At 45.0% G+C, this 27,953-nt stretch overlaps 1 protein-coding gene across 4 annotated transcripts; it reads right to left on the bottom strand.

Moving 5' to 3' along the window:
• Positions 1–42: 42 nt before the first annotated feature.
• On the bottom strand, positions 43–26,355 carry PATL2 (PAT1 homolog 2; the record flags this gene model as incomplete). 4 transcript variants are annotated; one of them, XM_081838885.1, is made up of 19 exons in its annotated part: positions 26,191–26,298; positions 23,659–23,761; positions 22,196–22,554; positions 20,633–20,701; positions 19,663–19,743; positions 18,337–18,483; positions 17,490–17,576; positions 14,249–14,379; positions 11,585–11,662; positions 9,572–9,713; positions 8,030–8,147; positions 7,851–7,948; positions 7,160–7,204; positions 4,203–4,351; positions 3,364–3,523; positions 2,591–2,731; positions 2,317–2,414; positions 2,045–2,194; positions 43–415 (listed from the first exon to the last, which is right to left on the bottom strand). In XM_081838885.1, exons 1-19 carry the CDS (start codon positions 26,233–26,235, stop codon positions 412–414), a joined length of 2,205 nt encoding a protein of 734 aa, XP_081695011.1. In that variant the 5' UTR covers positions 26,236–26,298. The 4 variants fall into 4 exon arrangements, with proteins under 4 accessions (XP_081695011.1, XP_081695010.1, XP_081695013.1 ...); XM_081838884.1 differs by lacking the exon at positions 26,191–26,298 and adding an exon at positions 25,820–26,165 and having other exon boundaries at positions 19,663–19,728; XM_081838887.1 differs by lacking the exon at positions 26,191–26,298 and adding an exon at positions 25,163–25,228.
• Between the last annotated feature and the right edge of the window lie 1,598 nt (positions 26,356–27,953).

Below are 27,953 nucleotides of genomic sequence, written 5' to 3'. Positions count from 1 at the left end.
TCTTAGGGCAACTATGCGCCCCCTCACCTGCAAGATCCAATATTTCAAACTAGTTTTATTTGCTTTTATTGTATAAGTGCTGTACACAAGATATTGTAAAAATCAAAGTTCATCCCCCACAACCTAGTATTTACTGTACAGGCAAGCCTGTGTTCACTCATTTCAGGCTCAGTTTATGTGCTGAGCTAGCACTGAATATCTACAATTAGCACAGAGCACTTGGGGGGGGGGGAACCACGTCATACCACAAACAAAAGCAGAATTTGTGAATTAAATAATCGTTTTCTTTAAACAACCACTGTGTTCTAGCTACAGCCAGGCCTCTCGAAGACTGATACTACCACCGAAGATCACGCTGCAGCAACAAAGGAGGCTCTAAGTGTTGCGAAAGCTCATGAAGGCAGAAACCAATCACCTGAAACATAAAGGAAAGCAAATCAGGAATCAAAGGGGAAAATTAGTTCCCATCAGTGGCCAACTGCGTTCTATAAAGCAGGGTTAGCCAATGTAGTGCTCTGCATATTGTTTTGCAACACATCTCTCATCAGCCCCAGCCAGTGTAGCTAATGGTCAAGAGATTAGAGGAGTTGTAGTACAAAACATTGAGAGGACACCACTTTGGCTATGCCTGCTGCAAGGCTTCAGCTATTCTGTGGCAGCCCCAGTGAAGAGCTCTCTCCAATCTCCTTTTATCCAATTTTACCAACTACAAGGAACCGTTCCACAATTATATTTGCAAAACATGAAGCTTACACAGGTTTCTGGCCACCCAGGCATTAGCTACTACCCTGCCTCCCATTTTTATTTAGCAAAGCAGCTCATAATGGGTCCACCATTTGCATGCATAGAATGTGAACCATACAAGGATGTTAAACAGGAAGCACTTGAGCAAGGGCTCTTATAGCTTTCCCCAGCCTGCTTTGGCCAGGGCTTGCTGCCATTCCACATCTCTCATTCTGCTACTCAGAAATCAAGGTTCTCAGCCAGGTAGTCAAAGGAAGCCCACCTAAAAGAAATTACAATGTGGAAGAGTTCTGCTGAGAACAGCATCGCTATCCAAAAATGTATGGTGCTCACAGCAGCCTAAAGGCCCCCAAAGTATCTCACATATCAATATATGCAATCTCTTGGCTGTGTCAGGAGGTGGCAACAAGTAAATGTAAACAATAGCAAGGGTCCTTCAATGTTAAGAGGACAGTGGTCAGTGGTAGAGCAGATGGTCCCAGGCATCTCCTGGTAGGTCTGGGAGAAGCCATAATCTGAAACCCGAGACTACCTCTGGCAGTCAAGGTAGACAATACTGAGCTAATGGGGCCAGTGGTCTATCAGTGCAGTGTAGCATGTTGAACATGAAAATAAGCATAGTGAAAGCAGTGAGTTTTCTGGCAGGGAAAACAATGAACTCATATTGCCCATAATGGGCCCTTCATTTCCAAGAGCAACAAGCCATCATATACAGGGATCCACCATGAGATGAGACCAAAAGCAAATAGCTAGAAAAGGACATGTTCCTGTAGGAGAATTTTCTCTCCAGTCGCCTGCTATGCTCCAATTTGCAGTTTGCCTTACATCTGGGTTCTGACATGTTATTTGTGTCAGCGGTGGTCACTGGTGCTCATTTGGACTGGCGGGGTGGAGAGACAGGGAGACCAGCAGTAGATGAAGCCAGAGCCAATGAGACAGGGGACCAGCTGGTTCTCGTTTGGCCCCCCCCCCCATCACTCTCGCTGCCGAATTAACAAATGGCAAAACGGAGTGAGGAGGAACCTGACAGCCAGGGCTACCCCACTGGGTGGTTTTAAGGAGACAGGCAGTCGCCTGACTGAGATGAGATTGGTGGGACAGTACCCCATTCAAACTAATACCGTCTCCACTGTATGTAAGAGTTCACTTGAAATAAGAATAAGAATAAGAATAAGAATAAGAATAAGAATAAATACCCCACCCATCTGGCTGGGTTTCCCCAACCACTCTACATGACATGCTCTTCCCCCACTCCTCCAAGTACTTATCTACCTGCTCTCTGTCAATGCCCAAAACTTACTCCATCTTGGCATCTAAGTGGTTTGCCATGTCTTTGTCTACATAGCGGCAGAAGAGAAAAAGGAGGTTGCTGGGGAGGTGAAATGGCTCTACCATCGATGCCTTGGGTACCTGAGACAGCTCCCTAGCAACAAGGAGCACTATATCCACCCTAAGGGGAAGAAAAGGGAAGAGGGGGAGGAGAGAAAAAAAAAGGACGGAGATGGTTAAGAGGCTTGGTGTCTGCAGACACAAATTACTTGGGACTACCCTGCCCAACAGATGCCACCTCACCATTTTTCAAAGTCTCCGTTGCGGGGGTTCAGGGGCATTCCGGAGGAGAGACATCTCTCCCCGTGACTCAGCAGAAGGTATAGAAGTGAGATGGCAAACTTGGAGAGGCAAGGAGAGAAGAGGGCACAGCATGAAATGTTAGCAAGGGAACAGCAGCAATAGAACCCACCTCACTCAATGCCAACCTCGAGGTTAAGGTGGCATAAAACCACACCGATACTGGCAAATACTAAGGACCCCCAGGAAAGTTTCAAAGCCCTGTCCCCAAACTTACCTTGTTCCCAAACACCATAGCAAGCGATTGCTGGACAGACTCTGGCTGCAATCTGGTTAGCTCCTGTAAGAGGTCTATCATCTCACTGAAGGTCAACTGCTCAATGACATCACAGAGAGGACCGTAGAGAATGGGCAGAGACTACCAAGTCCACAGAACATGGAAGGAGTAAATTGAAAGGATAAATGTTAATATCAAGCTTGCTTGTCCTTTAAGAGTTAATAAACCTAATCTATGGGATAGAGAACTCTTAACACCAAAGGAAGTAGTGTTAAGAGTTATAGGTCTTTATTTCTATAAACTGAGCCTGTTAAGAGAAATGAAGTTTCTACTCCCAGAACAGGATGGGCTTGATAAATTTAACCCAAACCCTTACAACCTATCAAGCAAGGGTTACTGGCTACTCTCTGAAAAATTCTGCAGTCTGACTCTCAGCCTAACAGGATTCAAGCAACATTTTCGGTTCATTCAGTAAAGACACAGCCCATCTTACACATTTCAGCTTCCACAAAGCTGTGCACATATTTCAGTTTTCTGTTGGCTTGGGGCAAGGCTTCACTGCCCTACTTGGGTCTGGTTATGCAAGAAAATCTGGTGTAAATTAAATTGTGCAAGCAATGCAGTTTAGCTCCCCCCACAACCCAATTTAAATGTCTTATTTTAGTGCAAGCCCTTTTTGCACCCCAAAAGTCAATTTATAATGGGAGCCTCATAACAAGGTCATCAATGATGCAGATGGTTTTAGGGAGAAGTGGAACACACAGGACAGATACCTCATCCATCATGTCCTTCTGAAGGAGAAACGGTAGGTGCTGGGTGATGCTGACAAGGACCTGCTTGGCCTGCTCCTGCGACAAGTGTGGCAACAGACGGGCCACCAGCCTCCTGCCTTTTCCCACAAGCAGGATCTGAAAGAACTCATCTTTGGCTTCCCTGGAAGGAAAAGACCAGTTGGTCCACACATGTATCTCACTGCCAAAGCACCATGAGAGTCTAGAAAGGGGCCTAAAACATACCCAATGCGTAAACATAAAGGCCCATGGTTATGTTCTACCTAGTGCTGTCTGGACTTCAGACCTGGCTGTTTAACAGAACAGAACATCTCCTGGCTCTTTCTTCTTCTTGTGCATTGAACACTTTCCCTTTAAGGACGATTTCTTGGGGGCAAGTGGTTTTTCCACCTGGCCTGGTTTAGTTCTAGTTGTTTTTCTGTTTTTCGTGCCTGACTGGATTATATTTCCATTTGGCTTGTTGTCGACTGCTTTATGGGGACGGCAGCCTTCTTTTCTCCTAATTAGCTCAGTCAGGGAAGTAAGCAGGCCCAAACATTCCAAGAGAAAATTTTTGATTGGCTCAAGTTCTTTGCTTATCTGTGTTGAGTATTCTTCCAGCAGATCTTTATACAGCCCTATACATCTCCTGGCTCTTCCGCTAGAGAGGGAGGATGGTATGAACCAGTAGAAATTGCCAGCGGCCTGATAACCTAAGTAGGCAGCTGGCCTGATGGATAGAGGTGGGTCCACAGACACGTGGCCAGAATAATCATCATCTTCTTCATCCTAACACCCATCTCATGTACCATCACTGCCGCAAATATTCCCCCTGGACTCACTTTTCCGAATTCTGCTCTCCGATTCTTAGGGCTTGATAGATATGTCCCAGCTCACGCGCAAATTTCTCACAGAAGTGGAGGTGCTCCTCCTCTGGCACCTGCTCCAGTTTCCGCTGACCATCTTCTATATCCAGCAGCTGCAGGTACATCTGTTTCAGGAACACACCAACAAGATCCATAAAACCACCGTCTTTGACAGGGCAGCTCTTTAGCCAACTACCGTATTTTTTGCTCTATAGGACGCACCAGACAATAGGACACACCTAGTTTGGGGGGGAGGAAACAAGAAAAAAAAAAATCTGAATCCCAGAAGCCAGAACAGCAAGAGGGATCTGGCTTCTGGGATCGCCTCTTGCTGTTCTGGCTTCTGGGATAGCCGCTGGGATAGCTGGGATAGCTTCGCAGGGTCATCCAAAAGCCAGAATAGCTAGAGGGAGGGCTGCGCAGTGCTCCCTCTAGCTGGTCTAGCTTTGCATGAAGCCTCCGCAGGAGCCTTCATCCCCGTGCCCTGCGGAGGCTTCTGGGACAGTCCATGAAGCCTCCGGAGGGCAGCAGGATGAAGGCACCCCGCTGCCCTGTGAAGGCTTTGCGCCGCTAACCCTGAAGCTAGAACAGCGAGACAGAGCGCTGCACAGCACTCCCTCTCCCTGTTCTGGCTTCTGGCTTAGCCGCGCAGCCTGCATTCGCTCCATAGGACGCACTCACATTTTCCCTTTCTTTTTAGGAGGGAAAAAGTGCGTCTTATAGAGCGAAAAATACGGTATATTTGCTGAGCGTCTAGCTGTGCTCTCTAGGTGGTTGCTGTTTCCCCTGTTATCTCCCATCTGCCAATTTTTTTGGGGGGGGCAAAGGGAAGGCAGCAGATGGTATTTTCTTACCTAGAGTTCATCGGAACTGTAGAGAAATCCATGCCTCCATTTTCCACGGAGTCTCCTAAACTTGTTTAGGGCCAGCAGTGTCACAAAGCCACAAGTTCAGGAGCATGAATCAACTATTCTCCAAACAGTGTTCAAACCCTTAATTTGGTGCTAGCATTAAGGATCACATGCTCAGGCACCACAGGCATGTACATGTACACCCCGCGCCAAGGAATTATGCTTTAGTTAGTTTTTACTTTTGCAATGTAAAATCTTTTGGCAGGGTCACTAGGGGGCAGGTAGCAGTTTTGTCCAGCAACCTGCAAACTGATGTGGCTGGATTACAACTCCCATCAATTAGGCAATTGCAATCTACCACAGTGGTATCTCGGGTTACAAACACCTCGGGTTACAAACACTTCGGGTTACAGACTCCGCTAACCCAGTAGTAGTACCGGGTTAAGAACTTGCCCCAGGATAAGAAAGGAAATTGTGCGGTGGCGATGCGGCGGCAGCGGGAAGCCCCATTAGCCATAGCTGTCAACCTTCCCTTTTTTGCGGGAAATTCCCTTATTCCAGCACCGTTTCCCGCTGCTATCCCGGATTGTTAGATATCCCGTAGACTGTCCCCGGGACAGGTGAGGCTGCTGATCCCTTATTTTCGAGGCTGCTGATCCCTTATTTTTCAAATCTGAAAGTTGACAGCTATGCCATTAGCTAAAGTGGTACCTCGGGTTTCAGGTTAAGAACGGACCTCCGGAACGAATTAAGTTCGTAACCAGAGGTACCACTGTACTTGTGACTGGTTCACACTGTAGGGGCTTTTCTCATATTCTATGACTATTTCATTAACTCAGCCAAAGCACTCAGTTCTGGAGGCATGTGCAGAGTTCTAGCTGATCAGAGCTATTTGCTAACAACTCTGCAAGAGTTTCTAGGCATCATCATCATCATCTGTAGTCATGACATTGCCTGTGTTGGATACACCACACTAGGAATCTGCTCCACTGGAATGCCATGATCCTGAGTTTCATATTGTCAAGCTCTTTGTTGTGGGGACAAAGGGGGTGGGTATGTGACTGGAGGAAGAAGAGCACACACTGCCTTTCTGAATAGAGACTGATGGAGTTTACTAATATGCTGCTTTTGCACAATAAGCTGTACCCAAAGCAGCTTGCAGCAAACATTCAAATGCATCAAAACATTGAAAATACAAACATACAAAATACAGAACATGTTAGTAAATTCGAATGACAAAAATAAACAATTCAACAAATGCAGAATATATCAATACAATTCTTGAACTTAATCCGTTCCGGGAGTCCGTTCAACTCCTGAAACCATTTGAAAACCAAGGCGGGGCGTCTGATTGGCTGCAGGAGATACCTGCATTCAAATGGAAGCCGCTGAAGCCACGTTGGACATTCGGCTTCCAAAAAACGTTCGCAAACCATGTGGTTTTAGCAGAAATGATATAAAGGATTAGGTAAAAATTGATTTTTTAATTGGAGGAAGACGAGAATGTAAAATTACAGTATATTAATATAAATTATTAGGATAAAAACAAAGCTAGAAAGGATTTGCTGAAATATCTAATTGAACCAGAATACAAAAAAGGGAGGTGTGAGGAGGTCAAGGAAATAAGCAAAGGAAAGAAAGTTATGTAAAAGTTTGAGCTGTTTTTTCTTCTCTTTTTTCTTTTTTCGATTTGTTTGTATTTTTGTATTGTATTTTTTGTACTTTTTTATTTTTATTTTTTGTTTTTTTCTAATTTTCTCTTTGTAATCTTTAAAATTTGAATAAATATTATTTAAAAAAACAAAAAAACAAAAAACGTTCGCAAACCAGAACACTTACTTCCGGGTTTGTGGCATTCGGGAGCCGATTTGTTCGACAACTAAGCCGTTCGGGAACCAAGGTACCACTGTATTACCAAACACCCCCCCCCCCCAAATCAATGTTTAAATACATAAATACAAAGCCAAACAAGAGTTAATCAACAATAATGCTTCTGGTACTGGCCTTGCCGCACTCCAAGGACACTGGCTTAAAAACCAAACAAACACAGAACTGCCTTCCAAAGCTATCTCAGTGACTCACCTTCTCAATTTCATATAGCACTTGCAGTCGCTGATTACCCACAGCCTTCAGAAGATGGATAAAAAAAGGGAGGGGGAACATGTGTTAGTTTTCAACAGCAGAGCAACCAGCACCAGCTTGGCATCCCTGGATGCTACATTAACAGTTCAGGGGGCTCTGCAATACAGTTTCCAGTGGGGCCGTTTCCGTTTACGGAATACAACAAGGCGGCCAGAATTCCACTGGTCAATTAGAAGTGGTGTGAAAAACAGGAGGAAAAAGCCGATAGAATATACCGTCCACCCGCCAGTTAATAACATGCCCTACTTATTAGGGGGTGGGGAACAACCATCCGCTGTGGACCACTGACAGGTGAACAGGGCCGCCCAACCATAAATCATCTTGTGTCACGTGTCAGGCGGTTCTAGCAGCAGCTGCAGAGAAGATTCTTCCTTTGCAACCCAACTTGAATTCTGGTGACAACTGCAAATGAAGAACTTTCCTCAAACTTCCCCATGCCCAGCATTCATGGGACTCCAAGGCCCAGGAAATCAGGCATGGTTAGCCCAAATGGCCTGGCGAGACAAGGCCCATGGGTTGGAAGGTCCCACTGATGATATATATGGAAGAGACTTCAGGTTCACATGCAGCAAATCGGTGGAGTCGAGTCCCAGCTTCTGGCAAGCCAGAGGCAACAGGACAGGTGCATTACCTGTTCCAGTGGGATGTTGTGCACGGCATCAATAGCCCTGCGGGGACTGTAGCACGTAGACACTGCCACTTGGCCCAGGGAGCCCGGTATCCGCACCACTAGAAGGAGGAAACGATTGTCAGGAGGTGCCTAGCATCTCTAACATCTAGGGAAGAGCCTCTTTTCTGCAGAGCGCTTACCAGATTCGTATGCCTCCACTTTCTGGATATACGGTGTCACTAGCTTGGGGACTTCAGTCTTGCACCCTCCAAGAAGCCCCTTCTCTGCCTGTTTGCGCTCCAGCTTGCGATAATATTCCTGGGGGGTGGGGAGGACAGGACAGCTCAGTACCAAAAGCAATGGAAGCACACAACACTTCTGTTGCTCCCCACTCACCCCAACTCCAGCATCCAAAACTGTCAAGACGGCAATTCTCACTGAGCCATTCTCGACAGACAGTGATTAATGTGTGCCTTTTGAACTATAGTTCTCCGTTTCCTGGGCGAACCTAACAGAGCCCAAGGGAAGGAGCTCCACCATGGGGTGGAGAATATGGTTGTCAGAATGCAGCCCATCATATGAGAGCAGGTCTGCAGTTGCAAGAGACAGAACTGACCCAGACCCAAGCCTTGTGACTGGAAGGCTATGCCCACCCTCTCAAGAGCGGTTTAGTATTCTTGCTTAGGGGTGGGTGAACCTATCAGTGGCAGTTTCTCATTTTTTGCTTCTTAAGTTCAGTTCTCCACATTCTGATATCCTAAAAACAGTTCATCAGCATCAGCATCATCATTATTAATTATTGTCATTTATACCCCAACATTTTCCCTAATGGGACTCAAAGTCTCGAAATAAAAGCACTAAAAACATAGAAAAATTAATTTTAAAAACCCCAATAGAATTCAAACTCAATACATATATGAAATCTGTTTAAAACCTACAAATAATTACAATAAAAACAGCATGGCACCACCCTTTTCATTAAAAGCAGCCGGTTCCCCAAAGCACATTGGAACAAGGAGGTCTTTACCTGTCCATGGAAGGACAAGTCAGGAGCTAGTCTGCCTTCTTCAGGGAGGGAGGTCCAGCATTGTAGTGCTAATTTATCCCAATATACTCCCTTGTATGCAATTACATCCAATATATGTATTCTTCACAAAGTAGATTTCCCCCAGTACAAAGCATTTCTGTATAATATTTCCAGTAATATGTGAATTTTTACTGCACATGTTATATAGGCATATGTATCATAAACATTACTTGGCTGGAACGGAAAAGTGTGAACAAAGCTCTGTATAGTTAAAGCGATGGTTTTCCCAGTAGCGATGTATGGAAGTGAGAGCTGGACCATATAAAAGGCTGATCCCCAAAGAATTGATGCTTTTGAATTCTGGTGCTGGAGGAGACTCTTGAGAGTCCCATGGACTGCAAGAAGATCAAACCTCTCCATTCTGAAGGAAATCAGCCCTGAGTGCTCACTGGAAGGACAGATCCTGAAGCTGAGACTCCAATACTTTGGCCACGTCGTGAGAAGAGAAGACTCCCTGGAAAAGACCCTGATGTTGGGAAAGATGGAGGGCACAAGGAGAAGGGGATGACAGAGGACGAGATGGTGGGACAGTGTTCTCAAAGCTGCTAACATGAGTTTGACCAAACTGCGGGAGGCAGTGGAAGACAGGAATGCCTGGCGTGCTCTGGTCCAGGGGGTCACAAAGAGTCGGATATGACTAAACAACAACACTTACCTGGTAATAATAGTCATCCCTGTGAAGGTTGTCACTCTGAAGCTGCAACATTTGCACCTTTATCACCCACTCTTTTTCTACCGGAGTCATGAGCACAGCATAGGGATCCTCCTTTGGCGGCTGGCGCTTCATACGGGGAATTCTTTAAGAGAAGAAGAAATTTGCTTACGAAAAGGCTTCTGCACTGGTCCAGAATGCCACCAACGCCTTGCTGTGGTCACATACAGTCGTACCTTGGAAGTCAAAAGGAATCTGTTCCAGAAGTCCGTTCGACTTCCAAAACCAAAGCGCGGCTTCTGATTGGCTGCAGGAAGCTCTTGAAAGCCAATCGGAAGCTCCGTCAGATGTTCGGCTACCAGAAATAGTTCACAAACCAAAATACTCACTCCCGGATTTGCGGTGTTTGGGAGCCAAAATGTTTTGAGAACTAAGCCGTTTGAAAACAAAGGTATGACTGTATTCTTTCTTCTGAACTGCTTTTAAAAAGGGCTCTGTCACGTCAGGGCTGGAAGCAGAGTTTCCAAAAAATGGACCAGAGGCAATTGTACTTCATCCAGCAGAGCTTTAGTGCTGCTGAAGGCAAATGAGCATAATGGTCACAAATCCAATACAATCAGGATTGGCACAGTTCATAAAAATCCAGTTGCAGCACTTAAAATAAAACTTACAAACTTTATAATAAGACTTAAACCTTAACAGCATACAGAACAGACCACCAGAACAAAGAGAAAGAGAAAGTGAAAGTCAGGCTCCTGCTGGCCTTATTATTATAGTCTGCATGGCCTTGAAAGAAACATAACAAAACCAGTTTAAACCAGCTATAATCAGCTTCCCAGAGAAATAAACAAAACATCAGAAACCTTCTCTCTGTTTCTCTCATATAGAAATAAACCTTACAGAATCCTCCTGAACTAATCAGAATAGGAAAAATCTCTACACATCAGATCCATACTTTCTGCACTAAGAAATGAAAACTGGCAGTCTCATCTAGGGTAACAGCACCAAACTTGAATACCTTCAATAATTCAGAATTGAAGCTTGTCTAAGTTTTAGAAGTCTGAATGAAGTTGGTGCTTTCATTGTATTTTTCCAGTTTAGTTATTTCATTCAATATTCCATACCGTACCAAAAAGTTTGGGGTGGGGGGGAGGAGAGGAGAAAAGAAAAACACTAAATTATCTCCAATGCGCATCAAAACATTGAAAATCTGTAACTAGCCCTCAGAAAATAGCCAACATTGTCTATAGTAATCCACAATCTTAATCCATTTTAACACAAAAAAATGATGTGTATTACGTTCCTTCATGGGACGCGGGTGGCGCTGTGGGTTAAACCACAGAGCCTAGGACTTGCCGATCAGAAGGTCAGCGGTTCGAATCCCCGCAATGGGGTGAGCTCCCGTTGCTCGGTCCCTGCTCCTGCCAACCTAGCAGTTCCAAAGCACGTCAAAGTGCAAGTAGATAAATAGGTACCGCTCTGACGGGAAGGTAAATGGCGTTTCCGTGCGCTGCTCTGGTTTTCCAGAAGTGGCTTAGTCATGCTGGCCACATGACCCGGAAGCTGTATGCCGGCTCCCTCGGCCTATAAAGTGAGATGAGCACCGCAACCCCAGAGTCGGCCATGACTGGACATAATGGTCAGGGGTCCCTTTACCTTTACCTTTACCTTTCCTTCATATAACAAGTTAATTTTGCCATTATAATAGGTACTGTACTGAGTCACCAAACGATCCCATGAGGGCCAGCGGGGCGCAGTGGTTAAGAGTGATAGACTAGGACCTAGGAGAGCAGGGTTCAAAACTAGCCATGAAGTTCACTGGGTGACCTTGGGCCAGTCATTGCCTCTTCGTGTAACCTACCTCACAGGGTTGTTGTGAGGATAAAATGGAGAGGGGGGAGACGTGTGCATGCCACTTTGAGCTCCTTGGAGGAAAAAAGGTTGCATATAAATGTAATAAATAAATACATAAAGATTGTAGCAATGTTCCTATTGTCTTCATTTGCCCTCACTTACCTCCTTTCTTGCCCTCGCTGTCTTTGGGTCAGGATCCGTTGATGCAGGGGGTGAAGTTGCGTCATGGCACTGGGAACACTGTAATAAAACAGAGGACAAAGGTGAGGTACCAGGATCTGTCTCCCATGCTTTTAGGACCTTTTAAATACATTTTTGCAAAGCAACTTCCCCTAATATAGTGTGTTTGTTACTACTAACATGCTATTTTTATGTGCACTTTATCTCAATATACATTCTTCTGTGCACATTGCTTGGCTGCAGAACTAGTTTGAAAAACTGAGAACTGCTATTTCGAAGATGGGCTGTGTTTGGTTTTCATATTGTGGCAGAAAGTGTGAGTTAAAGCAGCGGCGGAAGAAGCCGATTGGGCGCCTTGGGCGGTACGCGTGCCCTGCGTCCAGGGGCGGTGGCAGCTGGGGCAGGACACTCCGCGGGGCGTCCAAGGAGTCTGCCTGCCTCCTCCCACTCAGCCACCCTACAGCTGGGGGGGGGGAGGCAGCGGGTGGACCGTTCGGGGCAGCGGGGAGCCTGCGGGCGCCCAAGCCACTGTGTCACTTCCAGGAGAAACGCATGGCTCGGGCGTTCTGCTGGCCCTACGGTGAGTGCCGCCCGGCATTTTGTCACCCCCTCAGTGGTGACACCCGGGATGGCGTGCCCCCACTGCACCACCCTTCCTCTGCCCCTGACTTAAAGCAAGTCACCATTAAATGGTAACTGAATTGATTTTCTCCTCATCCCAAATTGCAAGTACGGAATAAATCGTTTGTCAGCAACTAATCTTGCCCACAATTCTCAAATATTCAATAGGTTAGTCTGCATGCCAAGTTCCCTACTCCAAAGTTAAGTCTCAATTAAAGGCAACAACCCTGATCAAACTTATTTGCTGGCTGTCCTCTTTCCCCCAAATACTACAGTCATACTTCGGGTTGAAGTAGCTTCAGGTTAAGTATTTTCGAGTTGCGCTCCGCGGCGACCTGGAAGTAATGGAGCGCATTACTTCTGGGTTTCACAGCTTGCACAGACGCTCAAAATGATGTCACATGCATGCGCGGAAGTGGTGAATTGCAGATGCGCAGTCGCGGGTTACGCTCTACTCAGGATGTGAACGGGGCTCCGGAACAGATCCCGTTCGCATCCAGAGGTACCACTGTATTTGAATTAACAGATGACAAACAAAGCCTGCAGATCACGATCAACACTCCAAATCTGTAGTCTGCGCTGAACCAGGGATTCTAGAAAGCCTTTTGAGCACTTGGCTGTGCTATCTGCCTGGGACTAGCAAGTGGGGTGCAGTAGTCAAGGAGGAGGTATCTGCCTGTGCCCTGGAGGGAAGTGAGGGGCAGGTGGGGCTCAATCACCTTGGAAGGTAGCCCATCTAGAAGGAAAACTCTGATCTTAAACCTCCGCTGCCTTGCAGGGTATCTTCGGGAGAAGAAAAGGCTAAGGAAAAAACCCTACACAAATTAACAGTGGTCAGTTTTAGGTTATATTTTAGTGATCAAGATTTAATGTATATTTTTAACTGCTGTTATATCTGAATTGTCTCTGTTAAACCCAGTTGCAATTCAATGTATTCCTGTTGTGTTTTATGATTTTTCTGATATTGTAAGTGAGCCGGAACTGGTTTGTGACTGTAATAATAAATACTCAAATTCAGAGTGGAGTCCCATAGATGGTTGGATGGCGCCTTGTACACCTCCTTCCGGCAACTCCTGTAGCCAAGCTGGTGCCAAACGTATTGCTCTGCTCTCCTTTGGACCCCATCAGCAAGCCCAAGAGGGGCGTCTTGCCATCTGGGTGGCCCAGCACCTCCATACCCACTTGTCCAGCTTGTATCCCAGAGAGGTCACTTTGGGGCTGCTAACGCGGTGGTTTGACTTCTCACCCGGAGGTGCACTCCATCGTCTCTTGAGACACACGGATGCCCTCAATCAATCAATCAATCAATCAGGTGTCATAGCAGGGATCCAAGAGCATGCCAAGAAACTCTTGTGATTATAGTTCTCCAAGCTAGTCAAAATAACCCCGTCACAACTCTAATCCAGCAGCGTAGCGTGGGTTGTCAGCACCCGGGGCAAGGCAAGTAATTTGCGCCCCTAACCCCTAATCTGCCACCGCTGCCAGCTTCTTCTTGCTGCTGCCTGGGCTGGGGTATTTACGGTAAGGTAGCCACGGCAACGACGGCGGGTCAGGTGATCTGAGACGAGTTGCCACTGGCGCTGCCGCCCAAACGACGCCGCTTGCCCGGAGGAGGAGGAGGGCAGAGAGGCGAGGAAAATGCAACATGGCCCAGCAGCTGCAGCAGCAGCGGCGGCGGCGACGGGGCTGTGAGGAGGGGCTGCCTGGCGCGCCCTCCGCGGCCCTGACGCACGGGGAGCGCTGAGAGCCGCTGCCTGCCGGACGCCTTCAGCCCGGACGCGCGCACAGCTCGTCGGTTCCGCGAGACATGGGGCTCTGCTACAGCCTGCGCCTGAGGCTCTTCGGCGACTCTGGAGGCGGCGAGCGCGCCCCCCCCAGATGTTGTCCCCGGTGCGGCTGGCCCCCCCTGCACCCCCACGCTACGCCACTGCTCTAATCCCACGTACTAAACCGTAGATGGAGATGGACTCCTGAAAGGGCTGCATCCTCTCAAACACAAGGTGATCTCACCCATGCTTTCTGTACCTGAACTTCTGCTGGTTGCCAGATGTTGGACTGAAGAGTGGAGGATCAAGATTATGGGCCATAGCCCAGCTTGGGCTATTGACATTTGGGAAAAAGGGCCTATATGGAGGTGGAGACGCATAGGCAGATGTCTGGAGAGAAGAGGGAGGAAAGGAGATTTTTATTATTATTAAGTTTGATATTCCCCTTGATTGTAAAAAATGTCAAAGCAGTTGAACCAAAAAACCAAAACAATAAAACTATTGATAAAAAAACCAACAATTTAAAACATTTGTTTTTAGTTTCTCGCTGGTTTTACATTTTTAAATGTGTTAATATTCTACATATCAGGCTAGGCTTGCCTAAACAAAAGTGTTTTTAGCAGAAGCTGGAAAAAAGTACAGTGAAGGTGCCAACCTGATGTCAACAGGCAGGGAGTTCCAAAGTTCGGATGCTGTCACTTAAAGATCTTTCTCTTACAGATGCAGAACAAATACTGTATTTTTTTGCTCTATAAGACTCACTTTTTCCCTCCTAAAAAGTAAGGGGAAATGTGTGTGCGTCTTATGGAGCGAATGCAGGCTGCGCAGCTATCCCAGAAGCCAGAACAGCAAGAGGGATTGCTGCTTTCACTGCGCAGCGATCCCTCTTGCTGTTCTGGCTTCTGAGATTCAGAATATTTTTTTTCTTCTTTTCCTCCTCCAAAAACTAGGTGCGTCTTGTGGTCTAGTGCATCTTATAGAGCGAAAACTACGGGTATGTGACATCTGTTAACAGTGCTCATGAAGCAACTTCTGGTGGTTTCTGATAGGCAACTATAACTGGCGATTGAGAAAATGCAGCTCCCCGGCCACATCTAACCACTTGGGGGCATTCTAGTCCTCTGCTTGACAATTCTCTCTACTTTGCATCCTAATAGCAGCTAATGGAAGGAGGAGTCTTGCAAGCAAATAACTTGCTCTTACCTGGAGACCAAAAAAAGGCATACGTTGCCTGCATATCTAAGGTTTAGCTTGATACTTTACAGTTAAATATCTATATATTCTTAACCAGTGCTTTTTTAAAAAAAATGTTTAGGGGTACTCCCATTTTGACTCAAGAAAACCATCATTTTATAGTTCAGATCGGGGAAAATAAATACAGTAAATGGACAAAAGCACAAAGATTCACAAAATGTTTAGGGGTATGCGTACCCCTGCGTACCCCCAGGAAGAAAAAGCACTGTTCTTAACAACTTGGCTGCCGCTTTGTATATGTTCAGTTTCCTGTGGCCAGGACACACAGGAAACAAGTTGTGAATTCTGACTTTTCAAAACCTACACTTGAACTGTTAAATCCCGTTCAGGAGAAATTCCCTCCTATACACAGTAAAGCATTAGCAACTGACCCTTTCCTGATCAGCTTTCCGTAACCCTCCCTTTTAAAACCCTTGAGGACTTGCCATGCCCTCTGCCATCAAAATACCGCTCTCTGTAGTAATAATAATAATAATAATAATAAGAAGAAGAAGAAGAAGAAGAAGTGGGGACTCCCATCTCCCAGTGAATGTAAAGTGTCCCCCTGTTGGCGAGAGATAACACAGGGCTGCTCTGAATGCCAAGAATTCTTTGCCAATGACTTTGAAACCTCTTGATACGGTTTGAGACAAATGTTTGGAGCCAGTTAGCATTTGGTCAAAGAAATCCGTACTTCGCTCTCAGGTGAAAACAAGGAAACAAATATAACTAACAGTAGTTGTAAATGAATATAGACAACAATAATTGTATAAACACGAGGACTTATTTGTTTATGGATATACTATGGACAAGGGACGCGGGTGGCGCTGTGGGTTAAGCCACAGAGCCTAGGACTTGCCAATCAGAAGATCAGCAGTTCGAATCCCCATGACGGGGTGAGCTCCCGTTGCTCGGTCCCTGCTCCTGCCAACCTAGCAGTTCGAAAGCACGTCAAAGTGCAAGTACATTAATAGGTCTCTGGCGGGAAGGTAAACGTCGTTTCCGTGCGCTGGTCTGGTTCGCCAGAAGCGGCTTAGTCATGCTGGCCACATGACCCAGAAGCTGTATGCCGGCTCCCTTGGCCAGTAAAGTGAGATGAGCGCCGCAACCCCAGAGTCGTCCGTGACTGGACCTAATGGTCAGGGATCCCTTTACCTTTACCTTATACTATGGACAAATATGGAAAATGAATAACAATATACAAAATGGAAGAAAATAATGCGATAAAATTATATGCGATATAAAAAACCAGAAGAAGGAAGGAGGGAAGTCAGCTCTGAAGAGCAAGTATAAATGTAAAATGTAATACAATATGTGTATGTGGAGTATCTAATTGAAAAACTAATAAAGATGATTTGAAAAGAAAAGAAAACAAGTGGAAACTGCAACAAAATGTTTGCCCTGTGGGATACTCCTGCTGATGACCTGCTCCAGGATACTCCATTCCATCCCTCGCCCTGAGCCAGCATTCCACTGTCACTGGGCATGCTCAGTCTTCACCGACACATTTTGAGTTTTCCCCAACCCCAGGGGTTTTTCTAAATATTTCTTTCTGCAAACCTTGGGATCCCCTGCAAAGTCTACCAACTCTGCCCTTATGGGTGGGTAGTGATGTTTCGGTTACATCTGGGCCAGCACTCAGAAGTGAGATGTCCATTAGTATTATATACTAACTGCAATCTTGTGCCTTGGGTTGCGTGAAAGGAAATCACAAGTCATGGCACATCTAAACTTAAAAGAGGAAGTGCAGGTGGAATAGTTTCCTGTGAGAACGGAGCTAAGCTACACATTTGTTTTTATCTATTTCACAAAATTCATATGCCACTGGACTGTTGAAGAACTCTAAAGCCATTTACAAGGAATATATTTTTTTAAAAAAGAAAAATCAATAAAGAGCAGTTAAAGACATGATTAAAATAGTAAAATAGATTAAAACACATCAACACCTATGCATCTGGACAGGTTTGCCTAAACAAAGAATTTTAAACAGGTGCCAATAAGCCAGGAGTTTCAAAGTGTAGGTGCTGCCACACTGAAATATCCCCCTTTTTTTCTTTTTTACAATTGTGGAACAATTAATATATGTAACCTATAACAGTGAAAGTTCTGTAGATCAAAGTGAACAAGTGAGCACATATTGTCTAAGGTAACCCCACCAGTAAACTGGTCCCAAGCCAGTCAAGGCTTTCTTTATCAATAGTAATACCTTGAAATTGACCTGGTAACAACTTGGCAACCTACACAGGCGACACGACACATGACATTACCTGATTAAGGCCAAGTACACGCCGTGTTCTGCGGGGTGGAGTGAACAGGTAAGGCGATCTCATAGAGCCAGACATCGTGGGAGATTGCTGTGAGACAGGACAGTAGCAAAGACAATTTTAAAAAATATTTATTATTAATTATTATTATTATTATTATTATTATTATTATTATTATTATTATTCCATTCATCTGACTGGGTTGCCCCAGCCACTCTGGACAGCTTTCAACAAATTACCATATTTTTTGCTCTATAAGACTCACTTTTTTCCTCCTAAAAAGTAAGGGGAAATGTGTGTGTGTCTTATGGAGCAAATGCAGGCTGCACAGCTATCCCAGAAGCCAGAACAGCAAGAGGGATTGCTGCTTTCACTGCGCAGCTATCCCTCTTGCTGTTCTGGCTTCTGGGATTCAGAACATTTTTTTTCTTCTTTTCCTTCTGCAGAAACTAGGTGCGTCTTATGGTCTGGTACATCTTATAGAACGAAAAATACGGTATGACATCAAACACAGTAAACCATCAAACATTAAGAACTTCCCTATACAGGGCTGCTTTCAGGTGTCTTCTAAATGTCTGATAGCTGTTTCTTTCCTTGGCACTTGACGGGAGGTTGTTCCACAGCGTGGGCATATCTACAGCAGCTCAGGTATCCCTAGGCTTTAGGTGCATGTTCTGCATACTGTATAGAACTGTTACTCCAGACTAGTAAACCCAGACAACTGCTTTGTCGTTCTGACACAAGCAATTGGAAAATTAGCTCTGCATAGCACAGAATGACAGTAGCGAGATCGAGGGTTTGAGGATCGGGGGCGGAAGTGAGACAGGGTCAGGTGATGTAGCCAGCTTACCTGTCGCATGAAGCGCTGAGAAGAGGGCTTGAAGGTTCTCCCACGGAAGCCTGAACGCTCCAGGCCAGATGTGTCTAGATAGCTTCTCTGCGCCGGTGAGGCCAAAAGATCTAGGTTGACCCGGGACATAGAAGCCCTGTCCAACGCCTGAGGCATAAGAGGCAACAGTAATATTTGATACAATTATACTGTGGTTAGGGATGGGACAAATCTGTCAATTTTGGTTTCTCATTTTTTCCTGGGTTAAGCTCTCCACTTCCCGCAGTTCACAATTTGCTTGTTAGAAAGTCTTCATGAAAATTCATCAGCGCTTTCATGCAAATTTCTAACATACATTTTCATGCCCTCATGCCCATATACACACTTTTACAAAGCAATTTTCCTAATTATAACTGAATTTTCCCATGTTAGTTTCACTCATGTATGCATTTTTATGCACACTAGTGTCTGATGTTTTATCACATTTTAAACATTCTGTTGGGAGCCACCCAGAGTGGCTGGGGAAACCCAGCCAGATGGGTGGGGTAATGTATAAACAAACAAACAAACAAACAAACAAACAAACACTACCCTAGCAAATACAGTTTTGTACACATTACCTGGTTAGAGAATTAAATTTCAATGGGTGATTGTGCTTTCCTCATGTATTGTTACAGAAGCAGTGTGTTTGGTAGATTCACCTTTAAATCCAAAATTAATCCCCCATGGATATTGTGGTGAAGCGCATTGCACCATCTCAGTAGCTAGAGAAATTTCTATTTTTGGTGAATTTCTGGTTTGCTCTCAGTTCATGCTCTGAAGCGACTCCCAACTCAGATTTTAAGTGACACGGTACATGGAAGCAGGTACTGGCCTAAAGTGTTTGGGGACTGATCTTTCGTTTTGCAGAAAACTGTTTGCGTGAGTAAGCTTCTGTTAACTGGAAGTGGAGAATGTTCCAGAAACCTACCAGAGAAGCCTAATTGCTTACACAGGTGTGAGATACGGTTCAGGAGTTAATTGGTTTATTGGTTTCAAGAACTTGTAGCCTTAGAAAGGCTGGTCTTTAGTTTGTCTTTCTTTTTAAAATTTATTTTTATTACAGTAATTATTTTATTGGTTTACAGAAGTACATGCCTTGTCTCTTTTTTCAGGTTGTACAAGCTTTCTTACATATCACTGGCATTTGTTGTGAGACGTCAGTGCTGAGTGTCCCAAAGGATCAAATATGAGTAGAGGCAAGATGCCATTGGATACCTCAGACTTGACCCTAAGCTGATTCTGTGGTAAAGACAGTGCTGATATCATTCCCTTTGCTGGGCAAAAATGGTGTAGAATGAGCCTTACCTCCATCATAGACAGCGACTGGACTCTCCTCCGGGTAGAATTCCACATGGAAGGTTTTGAAGCTGTCTGAAAGGGATCAGACTGCAGGGGTCAGTAATCTTTTTCAGCCGTGGGCCGGTCCACCGTCCTTCAGACCATGTGGTGGGCCGGATTATATTTTGAAAAAAAAATATGAACAAATTCCTATGCCCCACAAATAACCCAGAGATGCATTTTAAATAAAAGGACACATTTTGCTCATGTAAAAATACGCTGATTCCCAGACCATCCGTGGACCAGATTGAGAAGGTGATTGGGCCAAAATTTCAAATTTCAAACGACAGGCTGGAAAATTAATAAAAATGTTTTTTTTAAAAAAAGAGAAGGCGATTGGGCCGCATCCGGCCCCTGGGCCTTAGGTTGCCTACCCCTTGATCAGAGAGATTCGTTCAATGAAATTAAGCAAAACGAGCAAGGAAAAGAAGCAAGCAAGCAATTATGATTAATCATAATGACTGAGTAATTCAAACCCAATTTCAGCACATTGAAAGGATTGCAATAGGCTGTTAAGCATGACGCAGTTGAAGCCAGCTGGGCTGCTAAAACTATGTGTTCTATCAGATTATCCCAGTGACCGAGCTTGGATCTCAGGGCTCAGGCAGTCTAAGGTATCCTGGACCCAGGATGCTCAGGGATTTGTACATTAGTATGAGAAGCTTGAACCCAACCCAGTAAAATACAGATGTTTTAGCAGAGGTGCCACAGGCTGTCACTTGTCTGCACCCGCCAGCAGTCTAGCTACTGCATTTTGCATTGCCTGGAGTTTCCAGATCAGGCCCACAAGAGAGCACACTCCGGTCTTGAGGTTAAAAGTGCATGGACTACAGTAGCCATGCTATCCCAATATGGCTGCAGCTGATGTATCAGAAAACACTGATAAAATGAATGTACAAGAGGCTGTATCCTAAAGGGGGGCGGGGAGCAGTCTTACCAAGAAATCAGTACGATAATCTGAGAGGTCGTTGGCAACTCTGCTATCTAGGACAGCAGAATCTTCTCTCTGCAAAGCAAAACAAACAAAAAATGAGCCTAAAGAGAATATCTAAAATATTACATAGCGGTTCTCAACCTGTGGGTCCCCAGATGTTGTTGGACTACAACTCCCATCATCCCTGAGCTCTGGCCTTGCTAGCTAGGGGTGATGGGAGTTGTAGTTCAACAACATCTGGGGACCCACAGGTTGAGAAAGGCTGGGAGTGCCACTGAAGCAAGTTGGGACTTGGTGAGGCCTGAAAATCCTCATCTCGTCTCATTTTTAACTAGAAAGTGACTAGTCTTTAATTATGAGCACTTCTAAAAATATGCAAAGGTTTCAGAGGCCAGGGGATGTAGATTTAGGCAAGACTTGAAGTTCTTATTACCCTTTGCAGCCAAAGCCTGTCATATCAGGAGCACATACAAAGATCTGACTTTTACCTGCAATTGATACTAGTCGCAGGAGGTTGGACTTTCAAAAAGACAGAACTCTAGTTTCTCAGTATGGGGAGGGTTATCTGGCTGTGAGCCAGGCAGGAAAACTCATTTCCCCACCGCTATCTCTTCCGTCCAAGAACACATAAAGCTAGAGAAGAAATATGATGGGTTCGATTTGTACCGCCATTCTGCTGGCTCTTGAAGACACACCTATTCAGGCAGGTAAGCAGTGCCCTGAACTTGAACTTTTTTATCCAGCTGTTTTTACATGCATATTTTTGAATGGGCTTGTTTTTTTGTTTATTTTAAATATGGATGTTTAATGCTTTAATGGACGTGTTTTATGGTGTATTTTAATTACGTATGGATTTTATGATTAACTGCATGCTGCCATGTAAGTGGTATATAAATTAATAGCAATACTACAATGGTACCTCGGGTTACAAACGCTTCGGGTTACAAACTCCGCTAACCCGGAAGTAGTACCTTGGGTTGCGAACTTTGCCCCTGGGTGAAAGCGGAAATCGCACGCCAGCGGCCCCATTCGCGAAAGCACGCCCCAAGTTAAGAATGGTTTTGGGTTAAGAACGGACCTCCGGAATGAATTAAGTTCATAACCTGAGGTACCACTGTACTACTTCTTTGTGACACAGATTTATGCACCTGGGATGTAAGCTCATTCTATGTGGCAGTGAAAACAACACACCAGCCATTTTCAAAATGGTGCCCTCTATAGCTGCTGGGCTGGGTTACTAAGTAAATTCCTACATAACAAAAGTCACAATGACAGAATCGGCTCCATATTGCTGTCCTCAAGTTATCCAGCTTTCTCAAAGTACAAGACACCCAAAGGGCAATTTATATTTTACATAGATCATTAATCAGCAGCCCCAGCTGACACCTACTCTCAAAACACTTTAAACGTCACATGCTCACCCTATCCATATTAGGGACCCCAAGTCATACAATCCAACCCTTTTAACAAACCTTCTGCCCGTTTGGTTGCAAATACCAAATGAACAGAAGAGACTGGCAAGACTGTAAGAGAAGTCTTGTGTGGCACACCTTAAGTCTATCTTACCTCCAACGTACGTTGGCCACGCACAGCTCTCATAACTGCTGGGTCTCCCAGGTTGTTTGGCTCTCCAGCTTCCTTGCTTTTATGATCCTTCTCCAATGCAGGTTCCTCATCTTGATCAGCCATTGCTACTTCCTCCTCCTCTTCCCCTTCCTCCTCTTCTTCTTCATCATGATCATCATAAGCATGTTGTGGCTCAGTGGGAAGGCTTTCATTCTCTGCCGCATCTTCTAGCATGGGTTCTGCCTCAGTAACTTCAGATTTCTCTTCCCCAACAGTCACCATCACCTCCTCAAATCCATCCACATGAGCCTGCTCTGCATCTGTCTCCAGGACTTTCCCTCTAGTCTGCTCCAGGTAAGCTTTAGAAGTGAGGGGAACAGATCAGCAGCAGGAGGGATCTTAGGAAGAGGGCAGCAACATTTTACCTGCCACAGCGAATCAACTACAATGCAGGAAGCAGGCCCTTAGACCAGGGGTCAGCAAACTTTTTCAGCAGGGGGCTGGTCCACTGTCCCTCAGACCTCGTGGGGGGCCAGACTATATTTTGGGAGGGGAAACTGAACTAATTCCTTTGCCCCACAAATAACCCAGAGATGCATTTTAAATAAAAGGACACATTCTACTCATGTAAAAACACCAGGCAGGCCCAACAAATAACCTAGAGATGCATTTTAAATAAAAGGGCACATTCTACTCATGTAAAAACGCATTGATTCCTGGACTGTCCATGGGCCGGATTTAGAAGGCGATTGGCCCGAATCCGGCCCCCGGGCCTTAATTTGCCTACCCATGTCTTAGACAGCCAAAAAAATCCCACACTTTAGAAGAGACACACCACTGCCATTGTCACTCTTGGTAGATTCTTTTGGAATTTTGTTTTGGTTGTGAACACACCAGACATTTAAAGAATATTCCCCGCCCAAAGGATAGTAGGAACTGTAGTTTGCTAAAGATGCTAGGCAGGGGCGTCTTGCCCATAGAGGCAAGTGGTGTGGGGTGCCAGGGCGTCCAAGTTCTGAAGGGCGCCAGGGAAGAGGTGGAGGCTAGACGCTACGCCTCCCGGCATCAGCTTGCTGATCTCGCCCGCCTCCGCCATGCTGCACCGAAGCAGCTCCACGCCCAGAGCCCCCACCTGCCGTGGCCACCGTGGCACAGGCGCCAGGGAAGAGGCAGAGGCTGGGCGAAGGAAATGGGGGGGGGGCATCGGAGGGATATTTGCACCACAGAGCCGGATATACTTAAGATGGCCCTGGTGCTAGGAATGGTAGTTCTGCGAGCGATGAACTAGTTTTCAGGATTTGGGGTTGCACTAAATGCGTGGGGTGTATGCAGCTTTTTATTCAAGTGAAATGTCGCTTTTTTGAATTGCATTGAGGGGACTTTGAGTTTTAAAAACTGAAAATATGGCTTTGCTTTTGTTGGAATATACTATTATTTCCAGAACAGTTTAAATATTTTCTTACCTGTTGAAGTGAACGTCAAGTTAACGTAAAGATCAATTTCTTCCTCTTCAGCTGTCTTGTCACCCAAAGGTTCTTCTTCCGTCATAAAGTAATCCTCCAGGATCTAGTTGGAGATGGAGAAACAATAAGGGACTCATCCTGCTGTCAACTCCCTTGTGGGAGAAATCGATGGACAGTATCGAAACCTCTTCCAAAACTAAGTACACAAACCAAAGCCAACTTGTTCCTGCAGTCATGGTAAACTATGAACCATGAATGCAAGAATGGCTCCAGCATCATCCTCTCCTATAAGAATCAACAAACCACAATCCCTGGCTTAGTGTTAGAACAGAATCAGGGTTTGTTTCACTTCAAACAAACCGTGATTGGTAAGAAACGCTGGCTTCACACCACAGTTTGGAACTAAAACATTTTCCTGTTCAGACACAACACAACATTCAGCTAGAGATTGTTTTTTCTTGCCTCTGTTCACACTAGGGTGGGAAAGGAGCCATCTATGCATTCATGGTAAATCATTATCTATGGTTTACTGTGATGTGAACACAGCAAGTACCGGTACATTGGGTTTCTAACCCACCCATATTTAGACTCAGGTCACCTGTTAAGTATCCCTCCCTGACTTGAGGCTTGAGACTTATTAATCTCAAGGAGGAGGATTTTGGGGAAACAGAAGCTCCACAATTACTGTATTGGTCAAATGCCCGGGGAAATCTGGACGTATGGTAGCCCATGCCAGCAGTGACGATTTCCCCTTAAAATAGCTACAAAACAACAATTTGTGACCTTGCCAAAAAAAGCTCAACTCCTCTTGGGATCCCCCCCCCAGCTAAACAACTTTGCAAAAAACAAAATTTCTTTTTTTTTAATAAATATTTATTAGGGTTTCCAATTTAATACAAACGTAAATATCACAAAAAAGAAACAAATAATACACCAAAAAAGGGAAAACAAAAATATCAAAAACACACAGTTTTGAACAAAATAAAACAAGCAAAAAACAAAATTTCTGTCTAGATTTTCACTGTTTTGAAATATGGCAATACAAGTTCAGTTTGCATTAGTTCCTCTCAAACATCTAGTTATAATAACCAACATAACATTTTCTATGACCCCACCACCCAGCCAGAATTTCTCTCTTTAAACCATCTTGGTCACTTTTTATATTGTAAACCACCTTGTGATCATCGGATGAAGAATGCTATAGAAATTTATTATTTAATTAAACACACACACACACCCCTTACCATTTCCTACACAGCCTTGGGTCATTTCCAAAGGCGGCCAGTCCAAGAAAACCCTACCCTTGTTCCCTTTGACTGTTTATAGGCATGTTACCTGCCAAAGTTCTTTTGAATGTTTTAAAGGACCTGTTTCTACTGAGAACTTGTGTTTCATTTTGTGTTTTTGTAAACTGCTCAGGTTTTCTTACCATCAAGCAACGTGCAAATCTTGTTAATTAAATAAGCCAAAGCTACAAGAATGTACAGCCAACTATCAAGAACACCTGCGGAACTCTACCTGACTTGCTTCTGAGTAGACTTGCATTGTTAAAAGCTAGCAGATTTGAATGTGGCAGGAAGGCTTTTACTACAGTAAGCCTGCAGGGATTTTAAGGGAACCCCCCCATACACGGTGTTTCAGGCAGTGCTTTTTTTCTAAACAAAATGTTTAGGGGTACTCTCATTTTCCTACTCATATTGAAATACTGACCCTCAATGATGCCAAACTTAGATCCACAAAATATTTAGGGGTATGCGTCCCCCTGCATCCCCCCAGAAAGCGAGCACTGGTTTCAGGTAATAATCAGGCTGCGTGGTGTGGCTTTTTTCTGGCCCGCGTAGGACCAGTCTAGATAGTTGGCCTTGGTGAAGATTTGACGTTTTCATCCCCAAAAAGTTTTTGAGTTTCTACTGAATTGAGACTGCATTTGAATGTTGTACTTTAGTTTTGTTTTTAAGTTGTCTTTTAATCAATTGTTTTTATACCTGGTGTTAGCCTCCCTGAGGTCTTGGTTGGGGAGGGCGGGGTATAAATAAAATTGATTATTATTAAATAAAAATAAAGAGCACCCTGGTGAGTCCTAGAGAGAAGTGACTGAGCAGGGGCCTCCCCCATCCTCGAAACACCTCGCTGGGATTTGCAGCTCCAGCCTTTACCCCACCTCCGTGTTCAAGCGAGGCTCATGCCGACGTGCGCGTGTACAACGCGTGTAAACCCCACTGGACTCATCCCGCCCGACCCCCCCAAAAAAAAACTCGTTAAAACAAGCGTGCTTAAACCGCCCGATGCTTTTCGCCTTCCGCTGCCCCGAAATAATAACAATATTAAGCATCCAGGCGAAACACGCGTGTCGCTTCCCGAGAGAGGGAGGGCGAAGGAAGGGCAGAGCAGGTGGTGGAACGTCTGAACGCGGCTCCAGCAGGGACTCTCTCCCTCCGGCTCTCAAGGAGCTGCAAACACAGAAAGCAAGGAGGAGGTGGAGCTCCAGGCCGCCAACAGAGGCCGGAGATCCCTCGGGCACCAATAGCTTACCAGATCCTGCGCGGCCCCGGCCGCCGCTTCCCCTCCCTCCGCCATCGGGGACGCGCGTTTCCCTCGACGGCGTCTCCCATTCCTGCCTCTTTTTGAAGCGGCCTCGTTAAGGGAGGGGCAGCAGCTGCTGGGCTTCATTTAAAAATATACCGCTATAGTTGCTGTTTGCGAAACTCGCCTCTTGGTTGGCACCATCGCTTATTTATCTTTTTGGCTCCGGGCGAAATCTTCCCACTCTTGTCGTTTATTGCGTCCGCAACATAAAAATGCAAAAACGAAAAGCCCCTGTACGGAATAAAAGGAGAGCCAAACCAGCTGATAAGATCCAGGTTGCAGGTTCGAGCCCCAGATTTCTTGCACTGCAGGGGGCTGGACTAGATGATCCTCAGGGTGTCCCTTGCAACTCTACCATTCGATGATTCTGTAGGGCATCCTGTGCCAAAAGAAGAGAGTTGAACGCCAAATGTCAAACGCCATCAAATGTCACGGAAATAAGGAACTATCTGACTTTTAGAAGACATCTGAAGGCAGTCTAGTTTAGGGAAGTTTTTAATGTTTGATGTTTTACTGTGTTTTTACTATTCTGTTGGGAGCTGCCCAGAGTGGTTGGGGAAACCCAGCCAGATGGGCGGGGTATAAATATTTATTTATTATTAATATAGTAAAGCTGTCCTCAGGGAAGTCGCCCCAGTTTCTTGGAACATTTTGGCTGCCCTGCTTGGAAACTTTCCCAGGCTTTTGTGGTGCTGCATGCAGAATTGCACCCTGTATTTAAAACACAGTCACAACATAGATTCGCCTAATGGCATTATATTGGCAGCTTGTCTTTTCAATTCCTTATGATCCCTATGGAATTCTCATTTTTCACACTTGCTAGGCACTGGCTCGACACATTCACTGAACTATCCACTATGACATATTTTAGTATGTATATTTTAAAGCTGTTGGTTTTATCTGTATTTGGTAATTTTACAATTTTGAATGTCTGGTTTCATTGCTATTTTAATGAATATTTCATGCTATTGTATGTAAACAGCTTTTTAATTATTATTGTGGTATATAAATCTCGCCACCTGCCATTTTTGCAACATCTGTACATACTCCCTTTTTTCAGCTGCATTGCATCCACCTTCGGTAAGAGGACAAGAAGAGCCTTGTGGATCAGGCCAATGGGCTCATCTAGTCCAGCATCCTCCTCTTACTGGTATTCAGAAGCAATACTGCCTCTAACCATCTTGTGGGAGTGAGTTCCACAGTTTAACAATGTGCTACATGAATAAGAAATTTCTTTTCTCTTTCCTGAATCTTCCAACATTCAGTTTCGTTGGATAAGAAATTTCTTTTCTCTTTCCTGAATCTTCCAACATTCATTTTCGTTAGATGTTCATGAGTTCATCTACATCTATTTTATCCACGCCATGAATACAGTAATTTTATAGACTTCTATCATGTCACCTTGCCGACAAAGGTCCGTATAGTTCAGGGGTCAGCAACCTTTTTCAGCCGTGGGCTAGTCCACCATTCCTCAGACCTTGTGGGGGGCCAGGCTATATTTTTTTGGGGGGGGGGAAGGAACAAATTCCTATGCCCCACAAATAACCCAGAGATGCATTTTAAATAAAAGCACACATTCTACTCATGTAAAAAACATGCTGATTCCTGGACCGTCCATGGACCAGATTGAGAAGGTCCACAGCCCTTAGGTTGCCTACCCCGGTATAGTTAAAGCTATGGTTTTCCCAGTAGTGATGTATGGAAGTGAG

This window comes from Podarcis erhardii (assembly GCF_964252035.2).
Source record: "Podarcis erhardii genome assembly, chromosome: 14".
Lineage (NCBI taxonomy): Eukaryota > Metazoa > Chordata > Lepidosauria > Squamata > Lacertidae > Podarcis > Podarcis erhardii.
This window is presented reverse-complemented; position numbering and strand designations above follow the sequence as displayed.